The sequence below is a fragment of the Mus pahari genome, chromosome 10, assembly GCF_900095145.1.
Source record: "Mus pahari chromosome 10, PAHARI_EIJ_v1.1, whole genome shotgun sequence".
NCBI classification, from domain to species: domain Eukaryota; kingdom Metazoa; phylum Chordata; class Mammalia; order Rodentia; family Muridae; genus Mus; species Mus pahari.
The window spans coordinates 49,373,696-49,387,066 of NC_034599.1; the positions used below are offsets into that span (position 1 = coordinate 49,373,696).

A 13,371-nucleotide genomic window follows, 5' to 3' on the forward strand; every position below is an offset into this window, starting at 1 on the left:
CAAACGGACTCCAATGGTGAAGACCAGATATACCCTGACTACGCCCCTAAACAGCAGGAGTAGCTTAAGAGACACGATGCGCCTATTCCCTCTTCTCCATTGGTTTCCCCTCTCTGTTTCTCCCCTTCTTTTATAATAACAAGAAGGGAGGAATGTTAGCACCAGGATACTGCAAGCCCCGCCTAACCATGTGACCCTTGACCTGCATTGCCAGGACAACGACCTTCTATCCCACAATCCACTTGACTCAGTTCCCGCCCTCACTGGGGTGACGTCATTTTCTGTATAAGAGAAGAAGCCAACCCCTCCTCTCTCTCTCTCTCCTCTTCTCTACCCTTCTACCCGCATCGCTGCCCTCCATTCCCGCATAATAAACCTCTCCCATGTGGAACACCTTGAAAAAAAAAAAAGGTAGAAACGTAATCCTTTAAAGGTGGTAGGGTTAGATAAGGGAATCATGGTGGAGTCATACTGGTAGCTCTCTAAAAGGGAGAAGGAGGAGGTCTGTTCCTTCTCTCTTTCTACATGACATTCTGAGCTGCCTCTAGAACTCGTCTATCATCAGATAGATACAGTCTTTCAACCTTGGACCAAAAATCATAAGCCAAACTCTTCTATGGCACTGGACTACTGAGATACATCAGAAAACAGACTAATGTAGTAAGAGTTCATTTTAAGGATTATTTTTAACATATATTTTGTGTCAAGAAGTACAAAGCTATTAAAACTAACTGCGCTCTGTCCAATGTACACAAAGAGGGCAATGAGTTGGCTCAATGTGTAAAGGAGCTTGCTACACAAGCCTGGCTTCCTGAGTTCGGTTCCCAGAACAAGCCCATGAAAAGATGGAAGGAAGGAGCTAACCCCATAATATTGTCCTCTTTCACATGCATACCTACACACTCACACCATGCTCTCACAAACAAAATAATAATAATAATAATAATAATAATAATAATAATAATAAATTAGCAAGGTAATAATAATAATAATAATAATAATGGCCGTGTGTTTCATCGCAATAACAGAAGCCCTGGCTAAGACAGCTGTGTTCCATGCAGTGACAGAAGCCCTGGCTAAGACAAGAACAGCTGTGTTCCAAGAACAGCCATGTAATGACAATTGTGGAGTTTTGGTTTCTTTGAAAAACAAAGAAATATTACAGAAGTATGCTTTTGTTTTGATCCTAGGTATGGGAATATGGGGTTGCTTTGGACTGACCTCAGCAGCTGACTATGATTTGCCTCATGTTCTAGCAAGTCTGTGACTGTGTGACACTGAATTCTGGGGACCATTTATAAATGCTAGGGCCCCAGAGGCAGGATGGGTTGTTGTTGTTGAGTTGTTGTTGTTGGGTTGTTGATTGGTTAGTTGGTGTTTACTGTTGGTTGTAGTTTGTTAAGTAGTTGTGCACAAAGAAGAAACAAGAAAAAGAAGAAATTAGATATCAAACTTTTCCCAAGATACTCCATACCCTAAGCAAAGGAAGTAATCTAGTAATAACATCTCCCCCTTTCTGATCCCTGACTTTACTCAGGGATCTCTTCCATTTTCTTTCTATTCTTTTTTTTTTCTCTCCTTTGTGTTAGGGGGTAGAAAAGACAGGTACAGAACTAAACAGGGAATTCTTGGCAGATGAATCTCAAATGGCCAAGAAGCACCTAAAGAAATGTTCAAGCAAGGATGTGGAGCAAGGTGAACATTCCTCCACTGCTAGTTCTAACTGGTACAACTCACTTTGGAAATCACTTTGTCGGTTTCTCAGAAAACTGGGAATAGTTCTATCTCAAGGCCCAGCTATACCACTCCTGGGCATATACCCAAAAGATGTTCCACAATACCACAGGGACACTTACTCATCTATGTTCACAACAACTTTATTCATAATAGCCAGAAACTGGAAACAACCCAGATGTCCCTCAACAGAAGAAAGGATACAGAAAATGTGGTACATCTACACATTGGAGCGATAGAGAAACCAAACCACCCACAAAACTTTGGACCCCAGATTTCTCCTGTCTACAAGAAATGCTGGGATGGCAGATGGAGCATAGACTGAGGGAATGACCAACCAATAATTGGCCAACTTGAGACCCAACCCATGAGCAAACACCAATCCCCAATACTATTACTGATGCTATGACGTGCTTGCAGAGAGACGCCTAGCATGGTTATCCTCTGAGAGGCTCCACCCAGCAGCTGACAGAAACAGATGCAGAGACCTACAGCCTAACATTGGAAGGAGCTTGGGGACTCTTATGGAAGAGTTTGTGGAAGGATTGAGGGCCCTGGAGGGGAAAGGAACTCCACAAGAAGACCAACAGAGTCAACTAACCTGTACCCTTAGGGCTTTCAGAGACTGAACCACCAACCAAAGTGCATACATGGGCTGGACCTAGGTCCCCCACACATACATAGCAAATGAGCAGCTTGATCATATGGGACCCCTAACAACTGGAGTAGGGGCTATCTATCCTTAAAGATGTTGTCTATACATGAGATATGATCTAGCTGGGCTGCCTTGTCTGGCCTCAGTGGAAAAGGATGTGCCTAGCCCTGCAAAGACTTGATGTGACAGGGTGAGGGGATACCCAGATCAGGGCCTCTACCCTCTCAGAGAAGGGGAGGGGGAAAGGACTGTAAGGGGTGAGGGTAGGGATGGGGAGGTGATCAGGATGTAAAGTGAATAAAATTTTTTTTTTTAAAAAAAAAGAAAAGTTATAAAATCAGGAGGGAAAACAAAGAGAAACTTTACACACAGAAGAGAAAAGCTTCAAGAAGCATTAAAAAAAATTGGGGGGTTAATTTGACAGAGGCATAAGAAATACATCAAAGGGGAATAGTATTTGAAAACCCTTTGCAAACTAAAGTGGTACTCATTATAGAGAATAAATTCTTAGAAAAGGACATGGCTTTTCACTATAATTCAGCACGACTTCTATTAATACAAAAATCATAATTTCTAAAAGAAATACTTGGCGGTAAATTCTGAAGTTGAAACTAAACATTTTACTCTTTGTTTTGAAAGATCTTATGGAAAACCTATGTTCTTTCCTGACACCTAAGCATGGGCCCTCTGGGGAGAAGCAGGTGCTCTTAGCCACCCACCGTGCCATCTCTCCAGCACTAGCAACTCTGACTGCTGACTTCCTGCCCAAAGCTGCAGAGTGACCAACCGCCTTGGGATACCCACACGTGATGAAAGCTTGGAAGGGTTTAACGATTAAGCAAGTTCACTGTCTGTTCTTCCAGATGAGAGTTTATTGTCTGGAATGACAGCAAGTCAGGACACTTCATCAGCTAACACTCCCTGCCTCCCTCAAAAAACATACCTTGTGATGGTTGGAAAAATATTTCTGTTTCCTTTTCCTTTTTCTCCATATCTTCTTTGTGTGGTTTATATCCAATAATGAAGTCTTCTTGAAACACATGCAGTAGCTGTGTATTTGATCCACACTGTAAGCAAGATAAGTGAAAGCAGCTTTGATTAGCTTAGCACTGAATGAACAAAGTATAATCTTTAAAAACTCAGGGAAATTAGTCTCCTTACATGGAATGAAATAAAAGGGGCTATAGCATTACATGAAGCCATAGAAACTGTATCAAAGTTTGGAACATGTTTTGTCTGTCCAGGTATAAGAATATAAAATCTCTTTATAAAACATGGTCATTGTCCCAAGGGAAAGAGACCAACTGAAGAAAGTCTTCATGAGCAGAGAACTCAGAGAACACAGTCCTGGCACGAAAGCTGACAGCCCCGTCCTCGGGAGGCTGAGGCAGCGGTGAGTTCCAGCCACACAGCTACTACCTCCAACAAAACAAAAGAACATCAGGGAAGAAGATAGGGAGAAAAAGAGGATTTAACCAGGGAGGAGGGAATTGACAGAAATATTGATAGAGGGAAGAGAAAAATGAAGAGGGAAGGGAGAGACAGAGACAGATCAGAAAGCATACTGGGAAGAAACTTATATTGAGTTTTAAATTCTTGAGATTTATAAATCCATCATTTATCAGTGGTTGAACTTCACCACCCTTGTGCTACTGAAAAGCAGAAGCAGATGGGAAACAAATCTGATGTAAATGTAATGTGAGAGTGGACCACACCAATATCTATGGTAAAGACACCCACCAATGTGGGGAATCTACTCTTCTAGATCTGTCTGGAGTAGAAAAAAGTACTGAGTTGGATTTAAAGCATATGAATGCAACTTGAGAACAAATTATGATTTCCTTGGAGGTATCATTAGTAACTTGAGTCTGGCAGTCCCATTTCTGCTACCAAAAGCTGATGTGGTAATTTCTCCATATAAGCAGAAATATCTTTATATCCCTTAAGAATGCAAGCACCATAGAAGATGATGAATAACTCTATACTTGTCTTATTCTTCATTTTGTTTTGTTTTAAATATATGGTTACTTCCTCAAAGTAATCATTTTTTGTTTAAATGGCTGTTTTCTCTCCACCTTAAAGAAATAATTAGTCTGTACAGAGATAAATGAACTTCCAGGGGAGAAGGGCTTTCCTCTTCTCCCATGCAGGAGGAAGAGAGGAAGCCTGACTACACAAAGGACTATGAATACAAAGTAGGAGTATATGCTGAGACTACATTCATCTGCATTTTAAAGGATCTCATAAAAATACCCCATCAGATAGAGGTCCAAGCAAGCAAATGCTGTGCACTCCCGACTGAGCAGAAATCAAAGCTAATGTGAGGAGAAAACACAACTGGAGTCTGTGCACAGCTGCACTGAATCTCATATACAGTCAGCACACAGACACAGAGGTTATAGTTTCAAACATCCTATAAAGAAGGAATAATGACACAGATACAAGTCAGTTGGAGGTCAGTAACTCCTAAGTCATTAGACACTGGATGTTTTATCAAATGATAATTACACTAAAACTAGAAAATGTACATCGAAAACATTCTGGAATGAAGAGAATCAAATACAACATATAACATCACCAATTTAAAAGCATGTTCTTACTTGGTCAGTTATGGCATCAAGCTCAATAATGCAGCCTGGTCGAGCAGTGGACTGTTGGCTCACAATGTTAAACACTTCTCCAATAAGTTTCTGTAAACAACAAATGCAAAATGTCAATAAAAATCAAAATTGTCACTCTACTGTCAATATGATAGCATCAGAGACACTACAGCTCACCCATATAATCACTGATTGACAATAGCAATTAATATATTCAAAGAAATACATCAAATTTCCATTCTCATTTCTGTTTCTAAAGTTACGAACTTAGAAAAACTGACAATATTAACATAAATACTGTAACTTCAAAGCATTTAGCTATTTCAATGTCTTCACCAAGATAAACATGGATAAGGACCTAACTCAATGTCTGTGTGTATGGCATATGGATGTTTAGAGCCATTGGAAAGTAAAATTCTCCAAATGATATATAGAGATCTTGACTGACAGATGTGTCTGTCTCTTGACATAGCTATATTTGAATTCAAACATGACGTGTTTTTTTTTAAATTAAAGCTTCTAGATCTCTTAAAACTCCCCAAACTTCATACTGGGATGGGTCTCTCCCTCCAACCCTCACCAAAAAAGCCATATCCTTTAAATAAAAACCTTTCAATAACTGAATGTCTGAGCACTCATCTGCAGTGTCTTTGTCCCCACAACCCCACCGTAACAAAGTTTAGATCCAAGCTTAGCTCTAAACATCCACACTGAATGTGTAGGACCTTTCTGATTTGTATCAGTAGAATTCACAAAAGCATGTACTGGGGTAGATTCTGGGTAAGTCAGTCATGAGAGATCAAATGGGTGGTTAAGTAGGGCTGGATTTATTGATGTGAGTACATTCACTCCAGAGTCGGGGTTTAAAGTGTGTTGGCTCAAATATCAACAAGTGGTTTTGACGTCCTGCTAGTTTTATCCATTGAAACCTGGGCTCAGCTGTGACCTATAACCTGCGAAGCTAAAATGCCAGTATGTCTCTAGAACACACACAAAAAAATGACTGCTACTCCAAGTACATCAACAGACCAATAGCAACAAGATAGTACCTTTTGAAAGTTTACTGTGCATCAACACTTTAACAATATCTCCAGATTCATGTGTATATAAAAGTCTAAGAAGTGCTGCTGCTAGAAGCTGGGTGTCCTGGTTAAATTTTTGTCAACTTGACACAAGCTAGAGTTATTTGGAAAGAGGAACATCAGTTGAGAAAAGGACTCCATCAGATTGGCCTTTAGACAAATCTGTAGGATATTTTCTTGATTAGTGATAGATGTGAGAGGGCCTAGCCCTATTGGGGCAGTGCCCCCCAGCAGGTGGTCCTGGATTATACAAGAAAGCAGGCTGAGCAAGCCATTAGGAACAAGCCAGTCAGCAGCATTACTCCATGGCTGTGCTACACTTATGGCCTCCAGGGCTCTGTCTCCAGTCCTGTCCTGCTCTCACTCAGTGATGAAATATGACCTGACCTGTAACATGAAATGAACCCTTGCCTTCCCAAGGTGCTTTTGGTCACAGCAATGGGAACCCTAAGACATGGGTCACAGTGAAGTAAACCTCTAATTCCAGCACTCAGAATGCTGAGGTAAGAGGATTCAGAGTTCAAGAGCAACCTGGGCTACATAGTGAGTACCAGTCAAAGGCTGAGGTGTATCTCAATAGCAGAGTGCTTACCAAGTGAGCACAAGGCTCTGAGTTACATTCTTAGCAACATACACACACACACACACACACACACACACACACACACACACACACACACACGTGTTTGATAATTTTCAGTCTTGGCTGTACATTGATTCTTCCTCAATCACATATGCTTAGGTACCATGCACAGAGAATGATCTGCTGGTCTAGGGGAAAATCTGATGAGTGATTCTATAAATTCCTCAGGTATCTCCAATATATAGCCAAGACTCTCAAAAGAACAAATATAAATTCCAGCTAAGGATTTGTCTTCCTCACAACTCTCTATCAACACTATGACTAAGGAGTTTGCCAATAAAGAATCCCATCAACCTACAACCAAGGACTTCAATTAGCAATAGAAATAACTTCAATTTCAACCAGCAAGCTTAGATTATAGTGCGGGCTAACACCAAAACTAGTTGATGTGGGTGAAGCACAGACCTTCAAAAGCATCAAAAAAAAAAAAAAATCAAGACAAATAACATAAATTTTAATGTGGTATCTCTTAAAAATAAAAATATATGCAAAAATCTAAAATGAACAAAATATAAAAATTTAAATACAGGATCCAATGGCTTAATTATCCTGAAAGCAAAATAAAAATTATATAAATGCAATCCTGTTTTTTAAGAAAATTAGTTAAAACATATTATAAAAAGATTAGGTTTCTATACACCCAAATAAGATTAATACTAGTTTTATTTCCTGGCTTTAATGGATGGAAAAACATTCGTTCGTAATGTTTTCAAAAATCATCTTATCTGGGGGCTGGTGAGATGGCTCAGTGGGTAAAAGCACCCGACTGCTCTTCTGAAGGTCCTGAGTTCAAATCCCGGCAACCACATGGTGGCTCACAACCATCCGTAATGAGATCTGACTCCCTCTTCTGGAGCATCTGAAGACAACTACAGTGTCCTTACATGTAATAGATAGATAGATAGATAGGTAGATAGATAGATAGATAGATAGATAGATAGATAGATAGATAGATAGATAGATAGATAGATAGATAGATAGATAGAACAAACATTAAAAAAAAGAGCCGGGCGTGGTGGCGCACGCCTTTAAAAAAAAAAATCATCTTATCTGCTTGTAATCAGTAAACAGTCATAGCTATTGATCAGACACAAATCTTCCTTTGTAGGATGACACTGCTGCTCTTGCAGAGGATCTGGGTTCAGTTTCCAACATCCACATGGATGCTCACAACTGTCTGTAATTCCAGTTCCAGATGATCCCACATGCCCTCCTGGTCTCCAGAGACACCAGGCACATGCATATATACACGGAAGCAAAACACCCATTCGCATAAAATAAAAATGAAGATTCCCAACACTGCATTCCATTTACTCCTACGCCTAATGAAACTGCAATGAGGTCTACAGTTGTTCTCCACAAGCTGATGCTAAGTCACGACTGATGAAAATAACACCTACACAAGTCACTGCCTGTGGAGAAGTCAGGCTGGTAGCTACCGGGAGCCTTCATCCCTACCAACTAGTATCCATGGTACTGGAAAGCACCCTGTACCCCACCAACCCAGCTATAAAGTATTCCATCTGCAATGGTAATCTGCATGCGAGATACACTGCTTCAATAGTGGCACCAAGCTTGTGGGACCAACCAATGTCTGACTGCATCTAATGCTTACCCCATGAGATGGAACCTACCCCTGACACTGCTCGGGTAACCAAGAACCTGACATTATGATAGCCCAAGGTTCAACAAGAAACTAAATACTACTGTTCTGCTAAAGGAACACAGGAATAAAATGATTCCTAATGATACTCTACTATACTCAAAGATCTGTATCTTTCTCGTCCATTATTAAAGAAGCTTCCTCTTGCAGTAGATGAGAATAAGAGACCCATAGCTAGAGAGTGTGCACAGGAGTGTAGATTTTGTTTCCAGGTTTATTCTTACGGTATTTCTGTGTATGAATATGTGTGTACCTGCATCTATATGTGTTTCTTGTGCTTTTTCCCCCCATTTGTTTCATCCTGTCACTTCAACTATAATTTCCCCTCCCTCCCCTCTACCCAGTCTCTCCCCGACACCTACCCTGGCCCCCAGATCCACTCCCCCTCAGAAAAGAGCAGGCCTCCTCCCTGGGACATCAACCAAACATGGCACGAGACAACCTAGTAGGAGAAGGGTCTCAAAAGCAGGCAAAAGAGTCAGAGACAGCCCCAAACCCCTGCTTCCACTTTTAGGCAGATGCTCACAGACAACCATTGAACTGATCACGGGGCCCTCAATGGAAAAGTTAGAGAAAGGACTGAAGGAACTGAACGGGTTTACAACCCCATAGGAAGAACAACAATATCAACCAACCAAAGCTCCCAGGATCTAAATCATTAACCAAGAAGTACACAAGGAGGGACCTATGACTCCAGCAGTATATGTAGCAGAGGATGGCCTTGTCAGATATCAATGGAAGAAGAGGCCCTTGGTCCTGTGAAGACTCGATGCCCCAGTGTAGGGGAATGTGAGGGCAGGAAGGCAGGAGTGGGTGGGTAGGTGGGGGTACACCCTCATAGAAGCAGGAGGAGGGGGGATAGGATAGGAGGTTTCGGGGGGGAATTGGGAAAGAGGGTAACATTTGAACTGAAAATAAATAAAATATCCAATTTAAAAAAAAAAAAGAAATCCCACAAGAAAACCAAGCAACCCAGCCATAACATAGATGCAGAGGACCTAGGTCAGACCCCTCTGGGCTCCCTGATCTCTGCAAGCCCCATGAGTCCCAGACAGTTGATTCTGTGGCCATGTTCTTATGGTGTCCCTGATCCCTAAGGTTCCTCCTAGCATTCCTCCCTCTCCTCTGCAGGACTCCCTGAGCTACACTAATGTTTAGCTGTGGAACTCAGCATCTGTTCCCATCGGTTGCTGGATGGAGTCTCTCTGTTCTCTCTGATAGATGAATATGCTAGGCTCTAGTCCCAGAATACTCTGCAAGCAAGTCAAACTATAGGTGAAAAGTTTTGTGGCTAGGTTGATGTCCCATTCCCTCCACTTGAGGCCTTGCCTGGTTACAGAAGATGGCCAATTCAGGCTCCATGTCCCTGAGGACTTTTTGCTAGGGTTACTCTTGTACTAGGTTTCTACCTTATTCTGAAATGTCCCCACAATTCCAGTCGTTTCTCCCAGTATTTTCTTCCTCTCCCCCAACCCCTCCAGATCCCCCCTTGTTCCTAACCCCACCTGCCTCCAGTCCACCAGAGAAATCTATTTTATTTCCCCTTCCCAGGGAGATCCTTCGTCCTTTTTTAAGCCCTCCTTGTTACTTAGCTTCTCTGAGTCTGTGAATTTTAGCATGGTTTTCCTTGTATTACAGCTACTACCATTCATATGTGAGTACATACCATGTTTGTCTTTCTGAGTCTGGGTTACCTCACTCAGGATGATTTTTTTGCTAGTTCTATCCATTTGCATGCAAATTTCATGATGGTATTGTTTTTAACAGCTGAGTAATACTCCATTATGTAAATGTACCACATTTTTTTTTATCCATTCTTCAGTTAATGGGCATCTGGGTTGTTTGCAGTTTCTGGCTATTATGAATAAAGTTGTTATGAACAGAGTTGAGCAAGTGTGCTTGTGGTAGGATAGAGCATCCTTGGAGTATATACCCAGGAGTGGTACAGCTGGATCTTGAGGTAGCTCGACTGTGAGAAATGCCATGTTGACTTCCAGAGTGGCTGTATGGGTTTGCACTCTCACCACAATGGAGTGCTCCCCTTGCTCCACAGAATCCCAGCAGGAGCTATCACTAGGGTTTTTATCTTAGCCACTCTGACAGGGAAGATGGAATCTCACAGTCATTTTAACTTGCATTTCCCTCGTGGCTGAGGATACTGAACATTTCTTCAGGTGCTTCTCAGCCATTTGAGAAGTTATATTGAGAGTTCTCTGTTTAGATCTGTACCCCATTTTTTAATCAGATTATTTGGTTTATTGATTTCTAGTTTCTAAAGTTCTTTATATATTTTGGATATTATCCCTATCTCAGAAAGAAATCAGGGAAAGAACAATCTTTACAATAGTCACAAATAATGTAAAATATCCTGGGGTAACTCTAACCAAGCAAGTCAAAGACCTGTATGATAAAAACTTCAAATCATTGAAAAAGATATCAGAAAATGAAAAGATCTCCCATGCTCATGCTTGGGTAGGATTAATGTAGTAAAAATGACCAGCTTACCAAAAGCAATCTACAGATTCAATGCAATCCCCATCATAATTCAAGCACAATTATTTACATACCTTGAAAGAACAATCCTCAACTTCATACAGCAAAACAAAAAACCCAAGATAGCTACAACAATCCTATGCAATAAATGAATTTCCAAAGATATCACCATCCCTGATTTCAAGCTATGCTACAGAGCAATAGTAATAATAATAATAATAAAAACAAATGGTATAGGCATAAAAACAGACAGGTTGTAGATGCCCCTCAACTGAAGAACAAATAAAGAAAATGTAGTATATTTGAACAATGGAATACTATTCAGTTATTAAAAACAAAGTCATTGTGAATTTTGCAGGCAAATGGATGAAACTTGAGAATACTATCCTGAGTGAGGTAACCCAGTCCCAAAAGGACATGCATGATATGTACTCACTTATAAGTGGATATTAGCCATAAAATACAGGATGGCGATCCTACACTCCACCGACCCAAAGCAGCTGAACAAGAAGAAAGGCACAAGCAAGGATGCTTGAATCTCACTTAGAAAGGGGAGTAAAATAGTCACAAGAGACAGATGTAGGGAGGGAACTGGGAGAGAGAAGGGATGGGGAGGGGAATGGTGAGGTTCAGGATTAGGTATAGGGAGACAGGAGAAATGGCCAGGTGGCCATAAGAATGAATGGAAATCTGCAACTGACAGAGGTGGCAGCATCTCCAAGACGAGACAGAGACCTGGGATAGGGAGGCCCCCAAGAATCAAGGCAGGTGACCTTAGTTGTGACTCACAGCATTGGGGATATGGAACCTGAAAGGGCCACCTCCTAGAGCCAGGCAGGAACCCCAGTGGACTGGTAGGGACACCAACCCACCCAGAAAACTTTGGACCTAAAATTTATCCTGTCTACAAGAAATGCAAGAAATATAAGAATAAGTAAAACAAACAAGAAATGTGGGGTGTGGGGGTGAAATGGAACAGAGACTAAGGGAACAGCCAACCAATGATCTGCCCAACTTGAGACCCATCTGTCCCATGGGCAAGCACCAATCCCTGACACTCTTAATGGTAATCTGTTATGCTTGCAGACAGGACTCTAGCATGGCTGTCCTCTGAGAAGCTCACCTAGCAGCTAGACACCCATACCCAAACAATGGATGGGATTTGGGGACTCTTCTGGAAGAATAGCAGGAAGGATTGTTGGCCCTGAGGGGAATAAGGACGCCTCAGGAAGACTGACAGTCACCTAGCCTGGACCCTTGGGACTCTCAGAATCTGAACCACCAACCAAAGAATATACATGGGCTGGACCTAGGCCTCAACACACATATGTAAATGTGTAGCTTGGTCTTCATGTGGGTCCTGAGCAACTGCAGCAGGGTCTATCCCTAAAGCAGCAGCTGTCTGTGGGATAGGTTCTTCTAGCTGGGCTGCCTTGTCTGGCCTCAGTGGGAGAGGATGCACCCAACCCTGCAAAGACTTGATGTGCCAGGGTGAAGGGATACTGAGGAGGCTCCCACCCATTCAGAGGAGAAAGGGAAGGGCAATGCGGGAAGGATTATGGAAGGGGGCAATGAGTGGGATATAAAGTGAATAAGTAAAGTGAATAAATAAAACAAACAGGTTGATCAATGGAACTGAATGGAAGACTCAGAAAGAAGTCCACACACCTGACTTTTTTGTTAATCAAAGAAGCCAGAAATACATACATTGGAGGAAAGAAAGCATCTTAACAAATGGTACTGGTCTAACTGGACATCAGTATGTAGAAGAACTTAAATAGATTCATATATCTAAACCTGCACAAAAACTCAGTCCAAACAGATCAAAGACCTCAACAAAAAGCCAAATACACTGAACCTGAAAGACAAGAAAGTGGAGAATGGCCTTGAATGCACTGGCATAGGAGACAACTCCCTGAACAGACCACAAAAGGTGCAGGCAAACAAGTCCAGTCTGCACCAGTACTGGGTCACCTACGGCGCGGAGTCAGCGGACACCCCCATGGTCCCTAGAGGACTGCCTGCTCAATTTTAGGATCACTGGTGAGTGGAACACAACTTCTGCTCCAATCCAATAGTGACGGGCCTGTGACAGCAGGAACAAGGACACCAGAGCCTTTCCTGACCAGAGACTCAGGTTCCCTTTGATCAGTTCTGGTTTACGTTGGTTTCAAACAGACCAGACAACTCCATGGTGCTCAAAGTAGACACCATTTCCACGCACTGTAACATGACCAGGATCTTAGGACAACAGGATCCCAGGATAACAGGAGCTGGGTCACACTAGTATTTGAGTGTCTTAGAGGAGCTGGACTGCAAAGAACTCAGACACACCCAGAATCTCAGGTTCACAGGAGCCCACAATCAAAGAATCACAGAGAAATCTGGANTCTGAGAAGTCCTGAATCAACTGGGATTATAGGAAGGACAGGCTCCAATCAGATATATTGACTGGACTAAAGATAATCAGATGGCAGGAGGCAAGCATAAGAAGAGAAGCA

At 41.9% G+C, this 13,371-nt stretch overlaps 1 protein-coding gene across 4 annotated transcripts in view; it reads right to left on the reverse strand.

Annotated features, from left to right (window-relative positions):
• The window catches only part of Dmxl2 (Dmx like 2), a 135,911-nt gene that overhangs the window by 59,378 nt on the left and 63,162 nt on the right, over positions 1-13,371 (reverse strand). For all 4 annotated transcript variants that reach the window (XM_021205952.2, XM_029542783.1, XM_021205951.2 and 1 more), the window contains exons 14-15: positions 4,990-5,079; positions 3,333-3,456 (exon numbers count right to left, since the gene is read on the reverse strand). In XM_021205952.2, coding sequence (XP_021061611.1) covers positions 3,333-3,456; positions 4,990-5,079 — 214 coding nt within the window. The remainder of the gene's footprint in view (positions 1-3,332; positions 3,457-4,989; positions 5,080-13,371) is intronic.